The 25696-nt window shown below is 38.9% G+C and overlaps 2 protein-coding genes across 6 annotated transcripts; both read left to right on the top strand.

The window, feature by feature from the left end:
- Positions 1–695: 695 nt before the first annotated feature.
- On the top strand, positions 696–6466 carry LOC104416372 (protein DETOXIFICATION 27). The gene is made up of 8 exons (XM_010027776.3): positions 696–1138; positions 2900–3441; positions 4593–4679; positions 4791–4847; positions 4956–5194; positions 5362–5480; positions 5573–5662; positions 6185–6466. Exons 1-8 carry the CDS (start codon positions 701–703, stop codon positions 6266–6268), a joined length of 1656 nt encoding a protein of 551 aa, XP_010026078.2. The 5' UTR covers positions 696–700; the 3' UTR covers positions 6269–6466.
- A 1405-nt stretch (positions 6467–7871) lies between these two features.
- LOC104416338 (protein DETOXIFICATION 27) lies at positions 7872–13710 on the top strand. 5 transcript variants are annotated; one of them, XR_720547.3, is made up of 8 exons: positions 7872–8242; positions 8411–8952; positions 11572–11658; positions 11781–11837; positions 11984–12341; positions 12431–12520; positions 13289–13413; positions 13482–13710. XR_720547.3 is itself a non-coding variant. In XM_010027749.3 (8 exons), exons 1-7 carry the CDS (start codon positions 7958–7960, stop codon positions 13361–13363), a joined length of 1494 nt encoding a protein of 497 aa, XP_010026051.2. In that variant the 5' UTR covers positions 7872–7957; the 3' UTR covers positions 13364–13399; positions 13482–13710. The 5 variants fall into 5 exon arrangements, 4 of the variants coding, with proteins under 4 accessions (XP_010026051.2, XP_010026058.2, XP_039160446.1 ...); XM_010027749.3 differs by having other exon boundaries at positions 13289–13399; XM_010027756.3 differs by having other exon boundaries at positions 13289–13408.
- Positions 13711–25696: the final 11986 nt, after the last annotated feature.

Raw genomic sequence — 25696 nt, 5'->3', positions numbered from 1 at the left:
GATGGCATGTCTACGTGAAGATGTGGAACTGAAAGCCATGGAGACACAAAAATGTGATTTAAACCACTGAAGAACTGTCTATGAGCAGTTATGTTGTGAATATTATAAATACTAGTGTTTTATGTATTGTAGGCCCCTTGAACAAACAACAAAAAAACCTATTATCTTTCGATTAATTTTTCATTTATCTTGCAATTCATGTGCCTTAGCTATAATTTTCAGATATTTTTTCATCAATTAAATTTAAACTCATATCCTAATTCTAGCTTTCAAATCTTCGCCATTGAATAAATTCCGTCCTCATCTCTTTTTGCCATCGTACTTTATCTTGATTAAATTCCGATAAAGCTTTTTATGTCGCCGCACTTCATTAGCGGAAAATGAAGGTAATAGAAAGTCACAGAGAGAGAGAGAGAGAGAGAGAGAGAGAGAGATGTTTGGATTTGAAATGGACCACAATCAAAGAAAGAGGTTTGGATTTGAAATGGACAAGAATCAAAGAAAGCGGATACATTCCGACATTGCTTGTGAGCGAGGTGGACATGTCTGTTAGGACGACAATACTTTACCCATTTTATTTGAGACTATCTTAAGAATCACGTTCCAAGCGAATATTTTTTTAATGTATATCGAAAATGGAAGTACTTATGGATGAATTGACGCTAAGTGTGCTCGCCCTTGAATCTGATCCCCACATCTCATGCCTCTGCACCTTTCACAGAACTTCAATTCATATAATATCATATCCTCCTCCTCCACCACACCGGTAATATCTCATCGTATTCTTCCCCGCATTAACTCTCTCTCTCTCTCTCTCTCTCTCTCTCTCTCTCTCATGGCGAGTGTCGCCAGCAACGGTGATGTTAACCAGTGCCTGTTGGCGCATCCGGCGAAGGGCCGACAAAACGGAGTAGATCAGTGGGATGAGAAGGTGAAGGAGAAGAGGAAGCTCGCGACTAGAGCTTGGGTCGAGACGAAGAAGATATGGCAGGTGGCGGGGCCCGCCATCTTCACTCGGGTGGCGATGTACTCCATGAATGTCATCACCCAAATCTTCTCCGGCCACCTCGGGGAAGTCGAGCTCGCCGCCATGTGCATCGCCAACACCGTCATTCTGGGCTTCAACTTTGGCCTCCTGGTAATTCCATGGGACTCTTTCATTTTGATGCTTATCTTGCTTGATGAGAATAGTTTTTGTCTTGTTGATACTGTTTTGGTGGGTACAAAAAGACCTCTCACTCGACCTTTCTTACAATGAAAAGATTCAATCGTTTATACACGTGAGAAAACTCCACTAGAAATGTAAGGTAATCTGCCTTGTTGGTCCATATAAACTTAAAAAAAATTATATGTAGATATGAAAGAGGACGAATGCGTAAATAAGCTCATCGGCGAAAAATCACTCGAACACATAGGATGGATCAAAAGCTCATAGAGCTTAGCACCTGGTTCTGAAAGAACTAACTTGTAACGACGGACAGTAGAAGTAGGTAATAAGCCACTTTAATTCATTCATGCTGCTCAATACAAGATCGTGATTCTCCTCGACCAGTTGCGTATCCGTGCAATTCTCTCAAGAACACAGAGATCTAAGTAGATCGCGGAAGTCCATCGTGTGCTCGTTTGACAAAGGGCCAGAAAAGAAAAGAAAAGAAAAAGAAAGGCGTGTAATTCAACTTTCAGAGAAGTCAGACTGGAAGGAGAGGCTGAACCTATTTTTCAGGTATAACTTTTTCTTTTCTTTTCTTTTCTTTTTAATTTTCTTTTTGTTTTGGGGGGGGCGGCATCCAATGTCCATTTCTCAATGTGCGGAATTTAGAGCCTAGTGGGTTAATATTCTAATTTGGCTTCTGTGGCTGACGTTTTAATTTGTTTCGGAAACTAAAAATCCAAAAAGTGCCTTTGTATGATGGCCACACGACATGCTTTTACATAGAATCTGTACGTAAAGTAAAATGTTAATTTTCTTATTTATTGTAAAACAGCAACTCCATGAAAAGTGAATGATTCGCAACGAACATTTTCAGGTTTATTTTATCATCGTGAGAAAATATTTTACTTTTTTGTTACACCTATCACGATATAGATAAATTAGCCAATCAAAACATGTTCGTGTATGAAAAGCTTTCACTTAAATTTCGAATAGTGACTAAGAATTTCAAAAGATCAAGTATTCTTTTGGGACTTGAACCTCTTCCGTAAGGACCGCAACTAAAAATTGGGGTTGGGGTTCTTAATAATAGGAATTGAGCCATTAGCGGTCGACCTTAGGTGGCCGAGAACCAAAGTTAGTCGACCTATTGGATGCAAGGCAGCCTATTATCGAATTTGGGCAAGTATTGTATGCATTCGCCATATATGAGCCACTTCATCATAACTATTAGATCATGTGGATTTCACGTGAGTCTACATGTAATGGTCGAAATAGAGTGTGTTCACATGTTTTGAATATATACAAGAATTCTTTATTGAAGCTCGGTCAATACTTGCATCGTGGGCAATTGTACTGGGGCATTCTCGTGACCAAACTCAAGTATGGATGACCTTCGCCAACACTCAAAGTCGAGTCTCCGGAAGCCAATCCGAGATGGTCACCGGTTGAACTCAGGTCCTTAGTGGCTAAACCCAATTCTCCAACAATCGGATTTTGGAGGTCGAACGCCGGTGCCTCGTGGCTAATGGTTGATCTGCTGCCCTCGTGGCTGAGGAAAACATGACTTCCTTACAGTTATTAGTATCGGTCGGATTTATAAATGAATTGAATTTTAAGTACTCAAGCTGCATAAAATCCTCCTACAATTGATGTGGGCAAGTGACGAAAATGCGAAAATACTATATCTCAACTTGTATGTCACAAATCTAACGGACTTCCTTTTTTGGGAGTGGCAATATCGATTAGCTAGGCATGGCGAGCGCACTCGAGACGCTCTGCGGTCAAGCGTTCGGCGCGAAGAGATACCACATGCTCGGCATCTACATGCAGAGGTCGTGGATCGTGCTCTTCCTGTGTTGCATCCTGTTGCTGCCCATCTACATTTTCACGACACCGCTCCTAAAGCTCCTAGGCCAAGCCGACGACGTCGCGGAGATGTCGGGCGTGTTGGCCCTATGGTTCATCCCTCTCCACTTCAGCTTTGCGTTCATGTTCCCGCTGAACAAGTTCCTGCAGAGCCAGATCAAGAACTCGGTCACGGCCTGGGTGTCGTTGGCGGGCTTTGTCATGAACGTTGTCGCGAGCTGGCTGTGCGTGTACGTCTTCGGATTCGGCATGGTGGGCCTGTGCGTCGCGCTAGATCTCTCGTGGTGGCTCATGGTTCTGGGGTTGTATCGGTACTCGGCTAGCGGGGGCTGTCCTTTGACATGGACCGGTTGGTCGGTGGAGGCGTTCTCGGGGCTGTGGGAGTTCTTCAAACTATCTCTTGCTTCTGGAGTCATGCTCTGGTACGTATCTTCCTTTCAGAAAGTGATGAGAGTCTCCGATACCTTAGTAGGTAAAGGCTTTCGCAGTTCAGTCTCTTCATTTCCGTCGCAGCCACCATCTAAAAGCGGTATCATCATAGAAATTTTTCAATTTGATCATACAACATAATCGTCTTCTTTAATCTATCAACTAAGTCCCCTCAATCATTTTCGCTTCCCTAAATATCCCTAATTATTTTGTAGTACAAATATTGTGTCAATAGACGAATGTGCAAATTCATAATTTCATTCAATTTCTCACTTTTTTTTATATTAGAATATGGAAATTTTCCATTCTCCAACAACTTTCTTAGAAGGGTTTTAAATCTTGAAAAGTCTCGTCTTTCCATAAGTACAATTTCTTTGTATAGCGTACTTTATCGATAATTTTTTTCATTTTTTTAATGCTCTAATTATATCGTGACAGATTTAATTTTTCAAATGCAAGCTATTGCAAATAGATGGATAAAATCTTAGAGCTTCGGTGTCCTTTGTTGCTTAGCTAGAAACATGAAGGCTCTTCTCCCCCATAAAGCCACTTATTTATCGCCCATCCTTTCTCTTGATTAGTTTTACTGTTAATTAATAAATGTATTTAATGAGAACGATAAGTTTATTTAGACATAATAACATTATAGTTTTTTCTATAGTAGTTCGTAGACATAGAAAATTTTGTTCTATATGCATTTGAGAGAGAGTATATAATTTACGAAAAATAACCCATCATATTATTTGCATGATTTTTTTAATACTAATTAGCTTTGAATTTTCATTATTGAATCCTATGCGTACCTTTTTACAATTAATGATATGTTAAAATAGTGTTGTAATTGTGCTTATATTTTCCCATGCTCCATGCTAATTATACTTGGTATGACAATCCGCACAATAAGAGGGTAAACATCTAGTGTTAAATATGCGCCTCTTGTAAAATCTAAATTTAAGAAAGTAGAATGTCCCTGAACTCTTAAAGATTATTACCTATGAGGAATTCATTGAAGGAAAGTTATATGAAAAAAAATGAAGAAATATCTCTTTGATTGCACTTTGAATGTTTCTCTATATAGTGCAACATCGGTGATCGATTGCTTTTATTTTCAATAATATGGTTCCTTGTCTTGGCACGCGATCAGCCTAGAGAGCTGGTACTATAGGATATTGTTACTGATGACCGGATATCTGCCAAACACTACGGTCGCGGTGGATGCCTTATCGATCTGGTACGTGCAATATTCTTTGAACGTGAAGAGATTTATCCGCAATTGCCTCCTTGCAAATGTTTCTTCTTGTCTGAGGCTTCTGATGAACTATCCATTTCATTGTCGTTTTAGCATGAGCATCAATGGATGGGAGATGATGATCCCTTTGGGCTTCCTTGCTGCCATCGGGTTCTCTCTCTCTCTCTCTCTCTCTCTCTAGTATAATGCTTTTTGATTGTTTTCAGTTCGTCACTACTTCTGGAAAATGTGCTCATCATCTCATTGCGATTTTTACAGAGTGAGAGTGGCGAATGAACTTGGAGCTGGAAATGCCGAGGCCGCCAAATTTGCGACTGCTGTGTCGGTGGTTCAGTCTACTACAATCGGCCTCTTGTTCTGTGTGCTCATAATGATCTTGCACAACAAATTTGCCTACATTTACACATCATCCACCGATGTTCTCGAAGAAGTGGACGAGCTATCTTATCTTCTAGGCCTCACGATTCTCCTCAACAGCGTTCAACCAATTTTGTCTGGTGAGTTCATGTATCGATTCCGTTAACAAAAGTTTTAGTGCCCTTCTTTCTAGCTAGTGTTATGTGTAATTCATGCATGCACAACAAAAACATTTTCTTGTTAATTATAGTTGATAAGTGCTCATGGACATTCGTTAATGAGAACTTTATGTATTGTTTATTCTCAGGAGTTGCCGTCGGATCGGGATGGCAAGCATATGTTGCATACATAAATTTGGGATGCTATTACGTCGTTGGGCTTCCTCTTGGATTGCTCATGGGATGTGTGTTTCACTTTGGTGTCATGGTACGTATCCTTAGTCTCCAAACATCTGTTTTCCATTCGATGATAACTTGTTTCTCTCAATATATGTTAAACATGGTTTGGAAACATGAAAGGGCATATGGGGTGGCATGGTACTTGGTGGGACTGCAGTCCAAACATTGATACTTGCCGTAACAACAATCAACTGCGATTGGGCGAAGGAGGTACGTGACTTTAACGCCAAATAGAGCACCAGCAAAAAAAAAAAAAAATTGTGGTTAACAACATAAAACCCTAGAGTCTAAAGTCCCAGATCGGCCAAGTGTACCCACCGAGTAACTCCGGTTCCGCATAAACGAAAAACGTGGATATCAGACGACGGGCAAACCCGTATCTAGAAGTCCAAAAGATTGTTCCTAACGATCATTGGGGACGGCTAAGTGGCTATCGCCCCGTTGACACATTTACGGTTGCTGCCAAAGAGAACCGGCAGTTGTTCGGTGAAGGTTTCCTCTGACAACATCTTTGGGGACCGGTAGCGAGCCGGTCACTAAGTTAAACATGCAGACCGTTAATGCTGGCCGTTCCTTAATAACTGGTCGCGCGCGAGGGTTTTGTATTTTCCATCTTGACAACCATAGTAAATATAAATAAATAAGCACTAGAAGAAGGATTGATTCGGCACATTGCTGATTTTTCACCTGGTATGTGCATCTCTGTGAATCTAATTGACTTGATCGATGCAGGCTGAGAAAGCTAAGGCACGTGTAGCAAAGTGGACTACTCAGTCTACTTCAAATCCTGAGTCGCTTGCTTCAGCCGCTGGCTAGAATTCCCATCTTCAGTACCGGATCAGCCTTTATTTTACATGCACAGTCTCTTTGTAGGTCCAATTTTGAAGTAGGAGCAATCAAGACACATGATCCCCTCCCTCCTTATATAAATTACTAGCAAAATGCTACTAGTACTAAAGATTAATTGGTCAAGCACTTGGTTCGAATGCGATGGGATGAAGTATTTTCAGATCATAATCATAGCATCTCTTATTCCGCTTGATTTTATAGACTACGTCTGCCATCTTATGGACAGAGCCCTAGCATAGGATGGATCTTTTGAATTGACAAAGTCTAAGATAGGATGTCCATATTATAAAAAGTAAAACCTAGATCAAGCAATTGGGAGAGACTTGGTTGTGAGGGCAAAAAAAATTCACCCTATTCCCGTTTTATCCGCAATAAACAACCTCCAAGATTTGAAGAATGTTAATTTGATTCTTAGATGATATCTCATCACAGATGTTTACTTGGCATAGATGAAAGTAGACTATAAAAAATCAACTGAACACTCTTTTTTTAATGTGTAGCACAAATTTGATACAGAGATACTGTTGGATGAACTCACATATCAAGATCCACACAGAAATGTCACGGCTGTCGCTTTGCTATAGAGCAAAGTCTGTCTATTGGTGGCGAATCCAAGCTATGGGATTGGAAAGGTCAATTGGCTTCTGCTTCAAGAATCACCTGCGAACAGCAATCGTGACAGCAATGTTCGTGGGGGGACTTGAAGACAAGGGCATGACGGGCAGAGGGCGGATAGAGATGAGGAAACTACGGCACGTTGCCGGGCCGGCCAATTACAACCAAAGGTTGATCCCAAAACCGACCTATGGTTTTTCAAGATGGGCCGAAAGATTGAAACTATGTGAATTGCCACGGCCTATGTGAATTTTGGGATTAAATTGGTAAATCTTTAAAAGATTTAATACTAAATTGACATAATTGAATGTGATGACTAAATTGGTAAATCATCAAAATATTTAAAATTAAATTAACATAGTTAAAAGGTTTAAAATCGAATTGGCTACAATATAATAGGTTTAGGACTTTTTGGACAATTATTCCAATTTATTGGACAAGCGTGATCTCTACTAAGGGTACCGATGGGTCAATTCGCTTTGGGTTTTTCCGACACTCCCTTCTCCACCATAGCTCTCGCCAACTTCTTTGAAAAGTGGAGGTACTGACCAGTTCAAAACCAATAATATGTGCGAACGATTTAACAAAGACATCTAGAAAACGTTGTTGTAGTAAATCGATTTCCCTAAGATACGGACGCAATCGTATAGATTTAAAAAAGGCCGACGGGTAAAGGGAAGAGCTCAGCGGGGAGCACGAGGGACTTCATTCAATTATACTTCCTCCGTTTGAATTAAAGTAGCATATAAAATTTAAAAAAAAAAAAATCGGCAGGGGGAGCGAACAAGTCTCCTACGAAATGAGATTCGACCGTATCTGCGCTCTAATCAAGAAACATCATCTCTTTCTGAATCAAGTGATAGATCTAAACGCTAATGCATGATTAGGTTATGTGGATATCTTATACAATGCTTGACTGTAGTTAATAATAGCCCGCTCACTCTCGAGTCCGATCCTCCAGATCTCAAGCCTTGCACGTTTCACAGAACTTCAGTTCTTGATATAAAATCCTTCTCCACTCTCTCTCTCTCTCTCTCTCATATGGCGAGTGTCGCCGCCAACGGTGATGTGGCGCAATCGGTAGATGGACGTCAGAACGGCATTGATCATCGGGATAAAAAGGAGGAGGAGAAGAAGCTATCGACCAGAGTGTGCATTGAGACGAAGAAGCTATGGCAGATAGCAGGCCCCGCTATCTTCACTCGGGTGGCAACGTACTCCATGAATGTCGTTACCCAAGCCTTCTCCGGCCACCTCGGGGAAGTCGAGCTCGCCGCCATGTCCATTGCTAACACCGTCATATTGGGCTTCAACCTCGGCCTCCTGGTAATTCATTGGACTCTTTAATTTTCATGCTTGTCTTGCTTGACGAGAATAGTTTCGTCTCAGTGGCAACATTTGCTGGTAAAAAAACGTATTTCTCTTGTTAATTCTACTTCAAAGGACTAAACTTGTTAACGGACTTCCTCTTTGGGCATGGCGAAAATTAATTAGCTAGGCATGGCGAGCGCGCTAGAGACGCTCTGTGGCCAAGCCTTCGGCGCAAAGAGATACCACATGCTCGGCATCTACATGCAGAGATCGTGGATCGTGCTCTTCCTGTGTTGCTTCTTGCTGCTGCCAATCTACATTTTCACGACGCCGCTCCTAAAGCTCCTAGGCCAAGCCGACGATGTCGCCGAGATGTCAGGCTCATTGGCCCTGTGGTTCATCCCTCTTCACTTCAGCTTCGCCCTTGCTCTCCCGCTGGACAAGTTCTTGCAGAGCCAGCTGAAGACCGCAGTCACGGCCTGGGTCTCGCTGGCAGGCCTTGCCGTGAACGTGGTCGGGAGCTGGCTGTGCGTGTACGTCTTCGGCTTCGGCGTGGTGGGCCTGTGCGTCGTGCTGGATCTCTCTTGGTGGCTCATTTTCTTGGGAATGTACTTGTACTCGGCTTGTGGGGGTTGTCCGACGACATGGACCGGTTGGTCCGTGGAGGCGTTCTCAGGGCTGTGGGAGTTCTTCAAATTATCTCTCGCTTCGGGAGTCATGCTCTGGTACGTATCTTCCATTTTGAAAATCATGAGAGATTCCTATGGCTTAGTTAAAGGCTGTCACAATTCAATCTTTCATTTTCATAGTAGTGACCAGACTTGTCAAACAGGCTGTCACAATTCAAGTTCGGGTGGGGTCATAAATAACTCAACCCAAATTGACCCATTAACCTATTTATCACCCATTTATTAGCAACGTAAATTTATTAACCTATACCAATTCATATCCAATTCATACTTGACCTGATCCATATTGTTAAACACTTCCATGATTTAAAAAAAAAAAATTATATTGTTAAAACATTTCCATACATTTACAAATTTAATGGATAAATTTTATAATTTTTTTTTAAAAAAATTGAGGCTTTATTTATTTCACAAAAAATATGGTATTTTTGAAAATGACAATATTTTTTTTGTGCTTGATTGAAACTTGAAAATAAATTAGAAAATGTTTTTAACTTAATATATAATATCTTATATGATTTTACGTGCACTCCTTTTAAAGTATTTTTATTTTTTTTAAATAGAATTTTTAATTATTTGTATTTCTTTTTTCTTTTTTTTTCCTCCTTCTCCCAATCGCCAGCCACGACAGCCGTGGCTGACAATAGGCAAGCTCAAGCCATGCCAGCCTTAGGCGAGTGTCCACCTCACCAAATCCGATGAGCTCGAGGCTTGCCAAATCAAGGAGTTTGGAGTCTTGCTAGTGTCGAGGTTGGTGAGCTCGAGGCTCACCAATGCGATTGGCGACTAGGCGAGGGCTTCACCACCCTCACCAACAATTAGCAAGGGTTAGCCACCAGACTTCGTGGTGGGGGAGGGGGAAAGTAAAAGAAAGAAAGAAAAAGAAAAATTAAATTAAATTAAAAATTATAAAAACAAAAATACTCAAGATGAAGATATCTCATTAATGAATTGACTCAACTAAATGACTTTTATAATTTAAATGGGTTGTAAATTGGTTAAAAGACAAACCCATTTACAACTCATATATCATTATACTTACATACAACCCAAATTCATTAACAACCCAATTATTAAAACTTAACTAACCCATATATGACCCAACTCACTTAAATGGGTTCAACCCATTTGGCACCTCTAGCAGTGACCAATTTTTAGGTAAGCATATTATCATAGTAGTTTATGACATGAATTCTTAAAGACAACTATTTGTGCCGCCACACAATTCTTTTTCATATCTATTAATTACGTTCTACATCACTAACATGAGGGGAAATTTGTCTAAAAAGTTCTAAACCTATTATATTTTTGTCAATTTAGTCCTAAACTTTTCAATTTTGTTAATTATGTCCTAAATACTTTCATATTTTGCCAATTGAATCCATTGAGCTAATTTTGGCCAAAGTTCTAAACACCGATCATGCCACGTAGAATGGCCAACATCTACGTTAGTGATTTCTAGCCAAAATTGGTTGAATGAACTCAATTGACAAAATATTAAAAAAGTTTAGGACTAAATTATTAAATGTGCAAAGTTTATGACTTTTTAGACAATTCTCCCTAAATTAAGTAATATTTGACATACATCCTATCTATCTTTACTGTCATATAAAACAAAAGGTACTCTTACTTTTCAGAGATCTCAATATTTTTTCCCTAAATACCGTCTACTACTTATTTTATAAATATTGCGTCCATGGACGAATGTGTGATATCATAATTTTATTTTGTCTCTCAGAGCTTTCAATATTAGAATTTGCAGTTTTTCCATGCTGTAATTAATAACTTATCTCAAAAGATTTAATTCTCAAAAGATTTTATCCTTTCGTACGTACAATTTATTTGTATCGTGTATTTTATCAATAAATTTTCTTCAATATATAAAGATAAATATTTTATGTAACAAACTTTTTTTTTAAATGGCAATTTCTTGCACGCATGCAACTTTGTGCGCATATTGACTCGTACATAATATGCAAGCAATTGCAAATAGATCGAGACCTTAGAGCTTAGTTCTAATTCTTTTACTAATTTTGGTTAGTTGGAAACACGAAAGCTCCTCCAACCCATAAAGCCACTTATTTATTGCCCCTTCTCCATCCTCTTTCTCTTCATTATTATTATTTATTAGCAATTGTGACTTATCTGTATTCAATGATTTTAACATAATAACGTAACAGTGTTCCCTATATTAGTTAGTAGACAAAGCTTCTATCATCATATATGCATTTGAGTCATAGAATATATAATACAGGAAAAAAAAATTACGTGACATTATTTTTCGAAGTTATTTTAGATATATTAGTTGGTTTGAACTTTCATAATCCGATACTATGCATACCTTTTATGATTAATGATATGCTAAAGTTAAGTTGAATTTATGCTTACATTTTCCACTATTCATCTAATTATACCTTGCATGACAATCCGCGCAATAAGCGAGTAAACGTCTAGTATTAAATATGCGCCTTCTCGTAGAATCTAAATCTAACAGAGCAGAATGTTTTTGAACTCCCAAGAACAAATAACCTATGAGGACGTCGTAGAAGGAAAGTTACCTAGAACAATTTGAAATGCTTCTATGTAGACAAACGAGGTCGACGATTGCTTTTTATTTTCAATGATGAGGTTTCCTCTTTCTTGGCACGCGATCAGCCTAGAGTTTTGGTACTACAAGATAATGATACTTCTGACTGGTTACCTGCGGAATGCTACAGTTGCGGTGGACGCCTTGTCGATCTGGTACGTGCAATTTTCCCTCGAACGTAGGCGATATTTATGAGCACTGCCTACTTATTACACTGCGAATGTTTCTTTCTTGTGTTGAGACTTTTGATGTTCTGTTTACTTCATTCTCGTTGTAGCATGAGCATCGACGGATGGGAGATGATGATCCCTTTCGCCTTCCTTGCTGCCATCGGGTTCTCTCTCTCTCTCTCTCTCTCTCTCTCTCTCTCTCTCTCTCTCTCTCTCTAATGCATCGCTTTTGCACAATTTTGAATTCATAACTATCTCACCTTTACACTTCGGCTAGCAATGTGTTTTCATCGCACTACGATTTTTGCAGAGTGAGGGTGGCGAATGAACTCGGGGCTGGAAACTCCGGGGCTGCGAAGTTTGCAACCATCGTGTCGGTGGTTCAATCGACTATGATCGGCCTCTTCTTCTGTGCGCTCGTAATGATCTTGCACGACAAGTTTGCCTACATTTTCACATCATCCGCTCCTGTTCTCGAAGAAGTGGAAAGGCTATCTTATCTTTTAGGGGTTACGATCCTCCTCAACAGTGTTCAGCCGATTTTATCAGGAGTTGCCGTCGGATCGGGATGGCAAGCATATGTTGCATACATAAATTTGGGATGCTATTACCTCGTCGGGCTTCCTGTTGGATTGCTCATGGGATGGGTGTTTCACTTTGGTGTCCTGGTACGTATCCAAAGCCTCCGATCATTTGCTTTCCATTAGATGATAACTTGTTTCTCAATTGTAGTAATCATAGTTTGGAAACATGCTAGGGCCTATGGGGTGGCATGGTATTCGGTGGGACTGCGATTCAAACATTGATACTTGCCCTAATAACAATCAACTGTGATTGGGCGAAGGAGGTAAATGACTCTAACCCCAGATAAAGCATCATAAAGTATCAGTTTGTTTGAAGAAAAACTATTGTGGTTAAATTATTTTTCTACTTCTAAGTCTTTGGATGATAAAAAATGTTTTCCATAAACTATAAACAACAAATTTAGATTGGGAGAAATGACTTCCTCTTCAAATGAAAAGCAAATCATTTTACTTAAACCACTAAAGAATTTTCTTTAATAATAATTTTCATAGAAAATATTTTCTTTGAATCATTGGTAAGACTAAGCACATAAAGCCCAGAGATATAAATGACAAAGTCTAAATTCCTAAATCAGCTCGGTGTGCGCAGCGTATCACTCTAGTTCCGCATAGCAGATTGTCCTCAAGACTTTCCTATTTGGCATATTCGAACTCTATAATGCTTCTTTCCTATCAACTGTCACAAAAAAGAAAAAAAAAATGATAGCAGGAGGCATATTCATCCCTACAAGCCCAAAAGCCTTTCCCTAATGATCAATAAGGATGGCCAATCGCCGGTTGCCCGTCATCGCCGGTCGTACCTATGCATCCAAAGAGAACCGGTCTTTAGTAACCAGCTGCCCGAAATTAGTTCTTTCTTCCCTAGTTTTTGAGCTTATCTGGATACGTGTGTCATATCGATCATAGAAAATTCAAATGAATAAGAACTAGAAGGATGATCCGGTACATAGCTAAATTTTTCACTTAGTACAGGTTATTGGCATTGGCGGTGTGTCTCTATGAATCTAATCGACTTACTCAATGCAATGCAGGCTGAGAAAGCTAAGGCACGGGTGGCAAAGTGGTCTACTCCAGATCCTGAGCCGCTTGCTTCGGCCGATGGCTAGGACTCTCATCTTCAATGTCGGATCAGCCTCTAATTTGTATGCGCAGTTGAGTTTTCTGATGCATTTAAATCTACTACAAAACTTGGCTGCAGTTATTCAGATAAATCTCTCTGTGCAGCTCCAATCTGAAGCAGGAGAAATCAAGACAAAGGGTTCTTTTCCCCCCATAGTCACGTCGATGAAGTCGAATCGCCAGCGTTGGTCGTGCATGCCACCTCTCTTCATGTAAATTACGAACAAAATGCTATAGATTTTTAATTGGTCAAACGGTTGGTTCAAACACGATGGATGATGTATTCAGATCGCATACACAACATCTCTTATTCCTATCAATCTTTATGGACTATGTCTGCCATCTTATAGACAGAGCCTTAGACATAGGATGTGTATTTTGAATTAGTGAAGTCTTAAGATTAGATACCTATATCATGAAAAGTAAAGACGGAGATAAGGCAATGGAGAGAGATGGTCGAAAGGAAAAAAAGAAAAAAACCAAAAAAACTGAAAAAAAAAAAAAAAACAAGAGAGAAATAATCAAATGCTTGTATTATAGACAATAAACGACCTCCTTTATAACGGCATGTGGCAAGCTCGAAGCTTGTCGATTTGACAAGGCTCGAGCTCACATGTGGCTACTCTCCGGCCATCGCCGTGGCCCCTAACCTGTGACATCCTGAATTTCGATCACATTTCGATTATATGAAATGGTTGTTTCGTCGACGCACCTATAGTCATTTTATTCTGAGCTGGCCCCTCACAAGTTAACTAATCTATTAGGTGAAGTCGTTAAGGAATGGAAACGCAACAGACTAGAGAATTCGATCGGAAATCGATCACTCGACCATAATAATCGGTTAGGGTCAATACGACACCGTTATAATCGATTAACGATCGGATATAAGTCAATTCAATGGAATCACGTAATTGAATAGTAGGTGATTATGCACGATTGCAAAATTCGCGTTGAACGGCACTAACCTGATTTTCTATCGAAATTATACTCGGGACATGTAATTGAAACCTTACGATTTTTACGCAACTGAAAGTCGTCTACGAGTTGAAGATGCACAAACGTGGATCGAAAATTATCGATCACGGGTCAAACGTGCAAAAATTCTTAAAAGCTACCCAATAGGTTAGGTTATACTGAAATCGCGTTCGGTCGATTTTAACCACGAAATTGAATTCGGTTTTGGGAATCGGACATTCGAGCATGTCACGACTCATTTATAGGATGTCGTCTCATCTTTCGAAGAATTTCCATCGAGTTCGGAATTTTGCGGAAAAATCAATTTTTGGACAAATCGGAAATGAAATAGAAATTCGGATGGCTGAAGATATTGGATTTTTCTACCTCCAAATTGGCTTTGTTTTGGGAAATTGAAGCTAAATTTTGATTGGAGGAGCCCTTGACTTATTTGGATGAAGAATTTTGGGGCATCCTAATGAATGTTTAGATATTTCTTAAGGTTTTTGATTGGCCCTTGTCTTGACCTTCTGTTCTCTCCCATTGCCTTTTCTTTCCCCCTTGCGTGCACCCCCCATCAGCCGACTCTCCTTCCATTTGCTTCTTCTTCTTATTTCTCCCTTCTATTTCTTTTTCCCCCAGCAATTCCCCCCCCCGGTCACGCATTTCCTCTCTGCCTCACCTCTTCTCTTCTCCATTTCCTTTCATTTTTGTTGCTGCCGCCAGCTCTTTCTTCCCCTCACGCCAGCATCCCACCATCCATTTCCCCTCCAGCTTTCTTTATCCTTTGCTGCCACTGTTGAGGTTTCATGAATCATGTATAGATCAAATCAACAAAAAGAATGCAGTGGAAACAAAGATGATATATTTTATACATGATTCTCTAAATGCATTGTTCATGCATTTTAATCAAAAATCTGAATATTAAAAGGAAGTTAAACGAATTACCTCTCGAAGCGCGCTTTAAACGGATTAGTTTGGATGTTCTTCAGTTCGAGTCCCACAAACGTCGGACCTCTTATTCAGACACACCGACAATGGATGTCGAATAGAAGAGAAAACTTTCGGATAATTACCACTATCATGCTAGCAAATCTCGTGGAGACAATCCGTCATATTCTTGATGTTTTAGTCACGGCCCGAACGAGAAAGAATCCCTTTTTTTCTCACATCTCAAAAACCACAAGAACACGTACACATTTTTCTCTATTTTTAGAATATTTAAAAGAAAAATTGAATGATCAGCAACAGTTGCTGATCGTGTGGAACGATAAGCAACAGTTGCTTATCGTCCATGCACGATTTTGTGCATGAATTCCATGCATGAATAGTCGGTGGTTTGCTGACCATTCATGCTTCGTGCATGTGCACGAAGCTTTATCGTTTTTTTTTTTAGTTAAAAAGAAAACGCGCATGTGATGTGCAGCACCTTAATTAATTAATTAAATGAATAATTAATCAAACCCCTTTTTATTTATATGTATAAATAAAAATAAAAAGAACCTAATCTTTATGTGTACATTTGGGTACATTAACATGTATCCACTTTGGGCATGCGCATGCATCATATGCAAGTAGGCTCGTGACTATAATACAAATTAAATTAAATCTCATTTAATTTGATTTCAAATCGACTCAATTCAATTGCAGTAATTACAAACACATTTGCAACAATATTTCTCTTTTGTTCTATGTTATCCTAATTGTTTATGGTGTGTAACATCCATAGGTTCATCACTAAGCTGTTAGTAAGACTTGTACTAACACATTAGTACTCCTAAAAGAATTAATTGTCCCGATTAATCTTTAGGTCCTACAAGCCATGATTGACATCTAGCAATATATCATGAAATCATGGCTATCCAGATAGTGTGAATATTTTAAGAACATAATGAACCTATCAGTTTTGGCTACAGTGTAATTCAATCCCCATGTCTTACTATGTCCCGATCAAATAAAGACTATGGAATATTTGTCAAGTCATCAATTCGATCATATGTACAAATCTAATTGACATGTATTTTATTTGATATATAAACAATTTATTTTCGATTACAACCCCGGCCGAAGATTTCAATGTAGTGTCATAATTAGATTGTATATGACATCATTATTATACCTTGCATTTAACAATGAGACGGATTCCATATTGCACACACGTGCAACTTTGTATATAAACAAACTATAACCATCAGGTATAAAGACAGATCAACGACTCGGCATTACGTGCACCTATGAACCATAGTTGTTCGAGACATAAGTTAACATTGTGCCTCAGATTATTTACACAAAACCAAAGCATGAACAATTAGACATTGACCACACTGAAAGCTTCCATGTCGCTAAGCATTCCATATACGTCACGTTTAGTGAACTTGTCTAATACAAACACTTGTTTTCTAACCCAGGCATCATAATACCCAATGACATGTGACTCATCATTCCATTAAGTATCCAATACTTAATGGTGAAGTTAAAAACACAACGGTCTTAACAGGATTATAAATATCCACTTAATAATCCATTGACCAAGAATGGTTTAAAGATTTGGCCTAACTATGAACCCGTCACATATATTCTTGACATCTCAAGAATATGTTTAGTTGCAACTGATTTTATAGAATCATTCATAAATATAAAATAATTTGACAAATGAATGAATACATCATTGCCATTAAATAAATAATAATAATGATAGTACAACTAAAATCCCTAACATGCAACTATTACATAGTAATTTTATGGCATACATCCAATAATCTCTCACTTCCATTAAAGCTAACTTGTCCGGTACCTCAAACCCATTTTGTCAATATGTCTTTCAAAAGAAGACTGAGGTAAGGCCTTAGTGAAGGGATCTGCCACATTTTCTGCTAAGGCAATTTTCTGCAAAGCAATATCACCCCTCCCAACAATTTCTCTGATAAGATGGAAGTGTCTCTCAATGTGCTTGGACTTTTGGTGAGACCTTGGTTCCTTGACTTGAGTTATCGCCCTATTATTGTCACAAAACAATGTAATCGATTACTCAATTGAGGGAACGACTCCAAGTTCAGAAATAAACTTATTCATCCAAGCGGCTTCCTTTGCTGCTTCAGAAGCAGCTACATACTCTGCCTCAGTGGTGGAATCGATAGTTATGTTTTGATTGGAACTTTTCCAACTAACTACGCCACGATTGAATGTAAAGACAAACCCGGATGTGGACTTATAATCATTAGGATCTGATTGAAAATCGGAATTTGTATAAGTTATAACTTTAAATTATCCTTCTCCATATATCAAAAATAAATCTTTAGTCCTTCGCAAGTACTTAAAAATATTCTTGACTGCTATCAAGTGCTCTTCTCCTGGATCAGACTGATATATGCTAGTAATACTTACAGCATGCGTAATATCAAGTCTAGTACATAGCATATTATACATTATGCTTCCAATAGCGGATGCATATGATATCTTCGTCATTCGCTCTTTTTCTTCAGGAGTGTTGGGACACATCTTCCCTTACCTAAAAGGCAATAATCCTCTCTTGGAACATTGCATGTTAAAAAGTGTTAATACTTTATTTATGTACGTAGATTGTGAGAAGCCAATCAATCGTCTTATTCTATCTCTATAGATCTTGATACCTAAAATGTAGGTTACCTCTCCTAAATCTTTCATAGAGAATTTCTGTGACAAGAATAATTTTATTGATGATATCATCGGTACATCATTCCCAATCAAAAGTATATCATCGACATACAAAACTAGAAATGCAATTGCACGCCACTGATCTTCTTGTATACACAAGGTTCATCTGGATTTTTGATGAAGCCAAATGATTTGACTACCTCATCAAAACGAATGTTCTAACTTCTGGAGGCTTGTTTGACTCCATAAATAGATCTCTTAAGTCTACACACCTTTCGATTTTCACCATTGGATTCAAAACCCCATAGTTGTTCCATATAGATGTCCTCCTCGAGAAAACCATTTACAAAAGCCGTTTTAATATCCATTTGAAATATCTCATAGTCAAGGTGTGCAGTTATAACCAACATAATCTGAATGGATTTTAGCATGGCCACAAGAGAGAAAGTTTTGTCATAATCGATTCATTCTTTCTAATGATATCCTTTCGCCACCAGCCATGCTTTGTAAGTTCCAATTTGACCTTTAGCATTCATCTTCCTCTTAAATATCCATTTACAACCAATTGGTACAATACCATCAAGCAAATCAACTAAGGTCCAAACATCATTGAAATACATTGAATCCATTTCGGATTTCATGGCTTTTAGTCATTTACCAAAATCAATGTCCGACATCGCCTCCTCATAGGTTTTACGATCACCAGGTTGATCACTATCATTCACAATAAATAATGGTTCAATATGATCAACCAAGTGTCTATAACGAGCAAGTGGGCGAGACATTCTCGCACTTCTCCTAAGAGGTTGTGTATTAGAAGCTCCCACTGAATTAGAGATTAGTATCTGAACTCGGTTGTTTGGTACTTAATTATTTTCTTCTTGAAAGACTAATTTCTGTCCAGCACCACCTTCTTAGATGAACTGATTCTCCAGAAAAGAAGCATGCTTGCTCACCAAAATTCTTTGGTTTGAATGAAAATAGAAATAATATCCAAGAGTTTCCTTTGGATATCCAATTAAGCGACCTTGTTCAAATCTTGCCTCAATTTTTTTTCCATTTTTCAGCCTTTTTACAAAAGCTGGACAACCCCAAATCTTAATATGATTAAGACTAGGTTTCCTACTATGCCATATCTCATAGGGCGTAGTTGGAACAGATTTGGACGGCACTTTCTTCAGTATGTATACAACTGTCTCAAGGCATATCCCCAAAGGGTTATTGGCAAATCGATGTAAGTTCTATTTATCATAATAGAAGATGTGTTTCTTTAATTGATTCACATACATATGTATGTAATAATCTTAATATGTCAGCAGCTCACGCACTATGTCCCACAAAATGGGCTTTGGTCATTTTTCCTAGAAGACATGCCTCACAAGTCAAGTATGACTCAAAATTTGATAGATCAATGTACCCATCATTACTCAATTTGTTAATTTTGTTTTCTCTAATATGACATAATCAGAGATACCAAACATATTTTTTATTTGGACTATCTCTAGGGCGTTTATTAGTTATTACATTTATATCAATTCTATTTTGCTTATTGATATCGGTAATCGCATTACCGAACATTGTAATGGTATAAAGATTATTGGTTAATAAGCTAGAATTAACACATCTTCTATTATGATAAATAGAACTTACATCATCAGCAAAAGAAAATTCATAATTCTCTTTACCTAGACGAGGTATAGAGATGATGTTCCTAACAGCATTCTTATAATGCAAATAGTTCTTTAAAATCAATACATGTCCAGAAGGCAAACATAAACGAAAAGTCTCTATAGCTAACGCAAAAACTCTTGCTCCATTGACAAATATCATGACAATCTCATTTCGCCCTAGCATCCTGTTTGTTTCTAGATTTTGCAAAGACATACAAATATGTGAAGTTGCAGCAAAATCTAGAACCCATGAGCTGAATTCAGCACTAATCATAAGATTAGTTTCAATAAGCATAGATACCATACCCTCATAAGGTTGGTCCTTGGGCTTGACTTTCAAGCTCATGAGGTACTTCTTACAGTTCCTCCTCCAGTGCCCTTTGACACCACAGTAATGACATTTCTCTTTATTAATCTTGGGTTTTGGTTACACAATAGGTTTGACAAGCCTCTTCCATTTCTTTTTCTTTAAAACAATCTTATCTCTTGAAGAAAAAGCCTTAGCCATAGCCACTACATTTGGTCTCGTGTTGTGCATTTCATTCTCATAAACTACCAGCATGATATGTAACTCAGCGAGAGTTTTCTCCATCTTATGCATGTAGAAGTTTTGGACAAAACTAGAGAAAGAATCGAGTAAAGATTGGAGGATCAAATCCACAACTAACTCGTTGTCCATAACAAGATTCAGCCTAACCAATTCTTTAATGTGCCAGATCATTTTCAAAGCATGATCATTAACTGATGATTCTTTAGCCATCCTCATATGGTACAATGCCTTAGATATCTCATATCTAGAGGTTCAACCATTCTCATCAAAGTATTCCTTTAAATGCAAAATGATTGACCTAGCATCTTCCATAGATTCATCCATCAGCTCCATCCATCAACTCCAGCCACCTGACTTTAGCTCGTCCATCCAGCTCAATCGAGATCGACCAGCTCAGCCACAGAACCGAAACCTTCCATTGACCGAGCTTTGTAGGGCTATTTTCCATTGCCATTGGGCCTCTGTTAAAGATACGGTTGTCTTGGGTTTTCACCACCATCGTGCCACTGTCGCCGTGAACCCATTGCCGTTCTAATCTGGTGAGTTAACTCTCTAATCCTTGATTAGGTTGTTAATTGCACTTAGAGAGTTAGATTAGTGTTAATTAGCTTGGTTAGATTAATGTTAATCTAATTTGGTTAGATTAGCCTTAAGTTGGATTAGCTTAAATTCAAATATGTTTACTGGACACTTGCCATTTGCCATTTTTGTGTTTTAAAATGCATTACGATTTTGAGGTTATTTCCTCATTGAAAAATGTTCTAAACATTTTCAGCCATAACATATATTTTACTCACGATTTTATGGATTTAAAAGAACAAGATTCCAGCTTCAAAAGAGTTCCTTCAAAAAATCTTTTCATCACATCTTGTCGCTTAACAAAGTAAAATTTCATAGCAAATGGATGAGTTTGAAAGCTTGAACCAAGCTAGTTTTGGAAAACAAAATTTCTGGACACAGACACAGTTTTGGTAACAGTTTGAGCGATTTACTTCTCTCATTATAGAAATATTTGGGTCAAGGTATCTTCATGAAAAATGTTCGTTTAAGTGTTCTTTATAACATACTGAACTCATTTAGTTATGTTTTTGAAATTCAACTTGAAGACGCGTGAGTGGACCCGGTTTCTGCCAATTAGGGCCGGTTGTGGTCTAGTAGTTGTTCTTGGTGTCTTGTTTGCTGGGAAATGCATATTTGGTGACTTGGTTGGTTGTTGGCATGCTGAAAACTTATGTATAATATCATGAGGTTGATTGTTCTATGTTGGTTGTTTATCGTAGTTACAAAAGGTGGCCTTATGGGCAATTAATTAGAAAAATAATGAGGTGTCGGGTTTGGACACCAAAACTTATTTGCTCAATAAAACAAAAAGGTTTTAAACTAGGTGCGTGCAAAGCTTGACAGATTAATTTTGAGTACGTGAGCACCTACTAATTTATTTTTAAAGTTTTGAACAAAAAAATGGGTTACTAAACATTGTCTCCAAAAAGAGGGGTTGGACAAAGAATTAGAAAAGAAATAGGTGTCAGGTCTGGACACCAAGTTTTATGTGCTTAACAAAACCATGATGTTTCAAATTATATGCATGCAAATTTTGATGGGTTGATTTCAAATACGTGACCCCATACTAATTTATTTCCAAAAAAGGAGTTGCCAAGTTGATTTTTTTTTTTTTTAAGATTTTGGTATTCTTGGCTATATGATGGAATTATGTGTGATTTTGATGGCTTGTACATGTGTTGTTGTGCAATTGATTCATGGATGGTAGTTACCAATTATTATTACAAAACTTGGTTTTATGGACTTTTAGATGGAAAAATACCAGGTGTCGGGTTTTGATGCAAAACTTTATGTACTATATTAAACCATGGAATTTCAAAAAGATGAGTGTACCAGGTTTGACCGTTCGCTTTTAATTACATGACCACATACGATTATTTTACTAGGATGATTTTTAATACGAAGAAAATTGGCCAAGTCCATTATTTGAACACGAGATATTTGGATGCAAAGCACCGTGTTCTTGGCCAAGTATGTGCTTGTGTGATCACCTAAATACCCTGATGCGTTTACGCTGGGTAGTGAACCCGTCCTAATGTGTTTACGTGGGATGATACCTAATTAAGTTCGGATGCCCCACATCAACGGATGTCAGTCGTGGTGGAGGCCGGACAGATGCTCTTTTATGGAATGCCATCTTGATGCGTTTACGCGATACAATGCCATGCTCGATGAGGCGAGACAATGTTCGGTTACGCCGGATGACCGCCGACTGTTGAATTGGTCGTGGCCATTAGGTTGTAATAACTGGAACATGCTTGAATGGTTATGATTGTTGCACCTGATTATGGGGTAAAACTGTGTGGCATGGTATGGAACGTGTCATAACGGTTTTACCTTATAATTAGGACCCATGTGAATGTTTGAAGAGTGAGATTATGTGTTCCGGTTATTGATTACGCTTGCTGCATTGATAATAGTATATGTGATGTACTAATATGCAGGGACGCGCCGAAGCGAGGTGAGTTTGATTGTGGTGCGTGTTTAGAATCGCATTTGAGGCGAATTTGCATCCTAACCAAGGTTTATAGTTTTGACTCACTGAGATTTATCTTATCTCGTTGTGGTTAACATTTTTCAGAGCCGTAGCATAGAGATCTACTGAGTGTGGATTTGGTGGGCGTAAGATGCGACACCTTTTGGCGAGCCCTGCCGCTAGTAAAGTTTAGGTTGCCCTAGTCTCGGAAGGTTTTTGAGAGAGTCAATGGGAAGTTGCTAGTGTGAGGACTTGTAAATCATTAAACTTCATAGGGACAATAGTGGTTAAATAAATAAGTTGTTTTCGGCAATTGTTGTTGTGAGTTTTTACTATCCTGTGTTTGTGTGTTGATTAGGTGTTGTAATTAATTCACTTCCACATGTGCTTAATTGAAAGATAAAAAATAATGGGTCAGTGATGCGTCGTGGAACGTCGTATTTTCAATCGACTGCCGAGGGATGTGCGTATGTCCGAGGTTCGGGACGTAACATCCCCGCCTGAAGTGGTATCAGAGCTGGTCAGTGTCTGGAGTGATAAAGTACGATAGGTCATGGGATAGTTAGCTAGGAAAGACATTTTCCTTATGTTGATGCATGTGATTGATTGATTGTTTTGTGCGGGTCACTCAGATTTCTAATTCTGTGTTAGAATTGGAAAGCAGGCTTTTGTAGAGATCCTACGAGATGAGTGATCCTGAGCAGAGAGCCCCTCTTAGACGGGTTGTAGTAGCTTTGATAGGTGCTATGGGAAAGGCACCGAGATGAGCAGGTACTAGAGGGAGAGCGTCAACCCAGGCTAGTACTAAGGGAAGAGTACCGCCTCAAGCTAGTGCTGGAAGAGGAGCACCAGGCGATCCTAGGTTGGATGGGATTGTGCAGGCGCTAGAGACTTTAGGGAAATAGAATTGGCCGAGTTCCAGCGTCTTCGTCAGAATCAGATGTTTGTGGACCAATATAAGGCGAAGTTTGTTGAGCTGTCCAAGTATGCATTAAGACTGATCGAGGACCTGGTGGATAAGGTAAGGAGATTCAAAGTTGGTCTGAGGTTAGAGATCAAGGACCTGTTAGTACCGCTGAATCTTAAGGACTATGATGAGTTGTACGAGGGGGCTTAGCTGGTTGATAGGAATCTGAATGAACGAGTTCGATCCTCGGAAGCGGCAACGAGATGTTAGATCAATCGTGGTGAACATGTTAGATGAATAACCCAAGGATACCAAGAGAAAGGACACGAGAGGTTTTCGTGGATAGGACACGAGGCTTTCATGGATAGGACAAAGAGCTTTCAGGATGGTTTAAGATTGAACACTAGAAGCCGGTTGGTGCCCTTAAACCTGAAGGATAAGCAAGCTTAGGCTAGAGCACTACTAGGATGGGTGACCTCTTGGGAAAGTGCCTACCTATGTGCCAAAAGATAAAACTACGAGGCCTAGTATGGGATAGGCCAAAGCGGACAATATCTCTGTGAGTTATTCCCTATCGAAGCGGGATCCCTCTAGTAGATGTGTAGCTCAGGGACGAACCAAGCGAAAGTTGATAGGCCTGTATCGACCCGGTCCCATGAGGGTGGGGAGTGATCACCGAGGCCAGAGGGTCTGAGCAAGGACCGGCTCCTGGCAAGCTTCTAGGATGGCGAAGGGGGCAGAAATGAACCAGACTATGCACTGAACAAGAGGGGCAAGAAAACAATGAATTCTTTTTGTGTCATTTGTTCCCCAATATATGCTATTGGTTGTCTCGTGTTGTATAAATACTCGACGAGTTGCAGGTTTCTTTCTTTCGATTTACTTTTTGTTTAAGATTGCATGTTAGATTTACTGATTTCCTTAAATTGTTTTCTTGGGTGTTTACTTACTGCATCACTTTTAAATTCCAAATTGATTGTTTTCTTTCTTTTTCTCTTTTGATAGAAATAGAATTGCATGAAATTAACTATCCATGCATAATCACCTAGTATGATCACCTAGTTAGACTCATTGACATGAAAAAGTAAAAAAAGACATGTATGGACACCTTAAGAAGCATGACAAATTGTTAGGTACTGAAAGGGCGCTAATAGAAAGGTTAGCATAACCCAAGTCCTCCAATTCTAGAATCTCTAGTTGCATAGATATCAAGAGACGACTCTTGAACCTCGATTTGGTTTTCTAACCGACCCCCAAAAATGAGGCTAGTAGCGACTCCTGACTCTAATTTAGGTTGTCTTAAACAATTCATAGATAATAAATGAATTCGTCATAAGGGGTATGGGTCTTGACAAAACTCACCATAGTTTAGCATACCTAATGTAGAAATCTCTTAAAAGATGAAGTGATGTCATCTTTATGGATGAGAGTACTATTGGAAGGGCTACTATGGAAACATACCTCCAAATTCGTTATTCACATCCAATATCCTGTTCAAGGTGTATTGTTTCTGTGGATGTGGATAACAACACTTTTTGTTGTCACGCAAGGTACAAGCTTAGGAGAGTTAATGACCATAATCGAGCGAACTCACATGGTCAATCCTGAAAGATGAAGTGCTTTTGAGACACATACAATAAGGGAACTCCCATGGTCAAGTATCCCCAAACCCAACCTTCCCCCTAACACCCGAGGTCAAGTCACGACAAGCTTCTCTCTTCTTTACAGTCTTAATTATTCTTTCACAAGTGATGAATCCATAGTCATCAAAAGTGACTTGACTCTCCCTTTGTCTTTTAAATAGATCAGTAAAGCTTTTGTCCATTCTCATGGTAGACCAACTGAGTCACAAGAGAGTTGAGGATAAGGCACTCAAGTTAAGGACACACTTTCTACGTCACAAGTGTTTTGACTTTGTGGTTCTATTGTTGTATCTGGTGCTTGATCAAAGTTCCCCAAACTCAGAAGGGACATCACATATTCATGTCATGGTATGCACAAATTCCTGCTGGTCTAAGATTATTAATAAGTTCATTTTTCAGGTTTGCTCGCTAAGGATGAGCCTTCATT

Source organism: Eucalyptus grandis, chromosome 11 (assembly GCF_016545825.1).
Source record: "Eucalyptus grandis isolate ANBG69807.140 chromosome 11, ASM1654582v1, whole genome shotgun sequence".
Taxonomy (NCBI): domain Eukaryota; kingdom Viridiplantae; phylum Streptophyta; class Magnoliopsida; order Myrtales; family Myrtaceae; genus Eucalyptus; species Eucalyptus grandis.
This window is presented reverse-complemented; position numbering and strand designations above follow the sequence as displayed.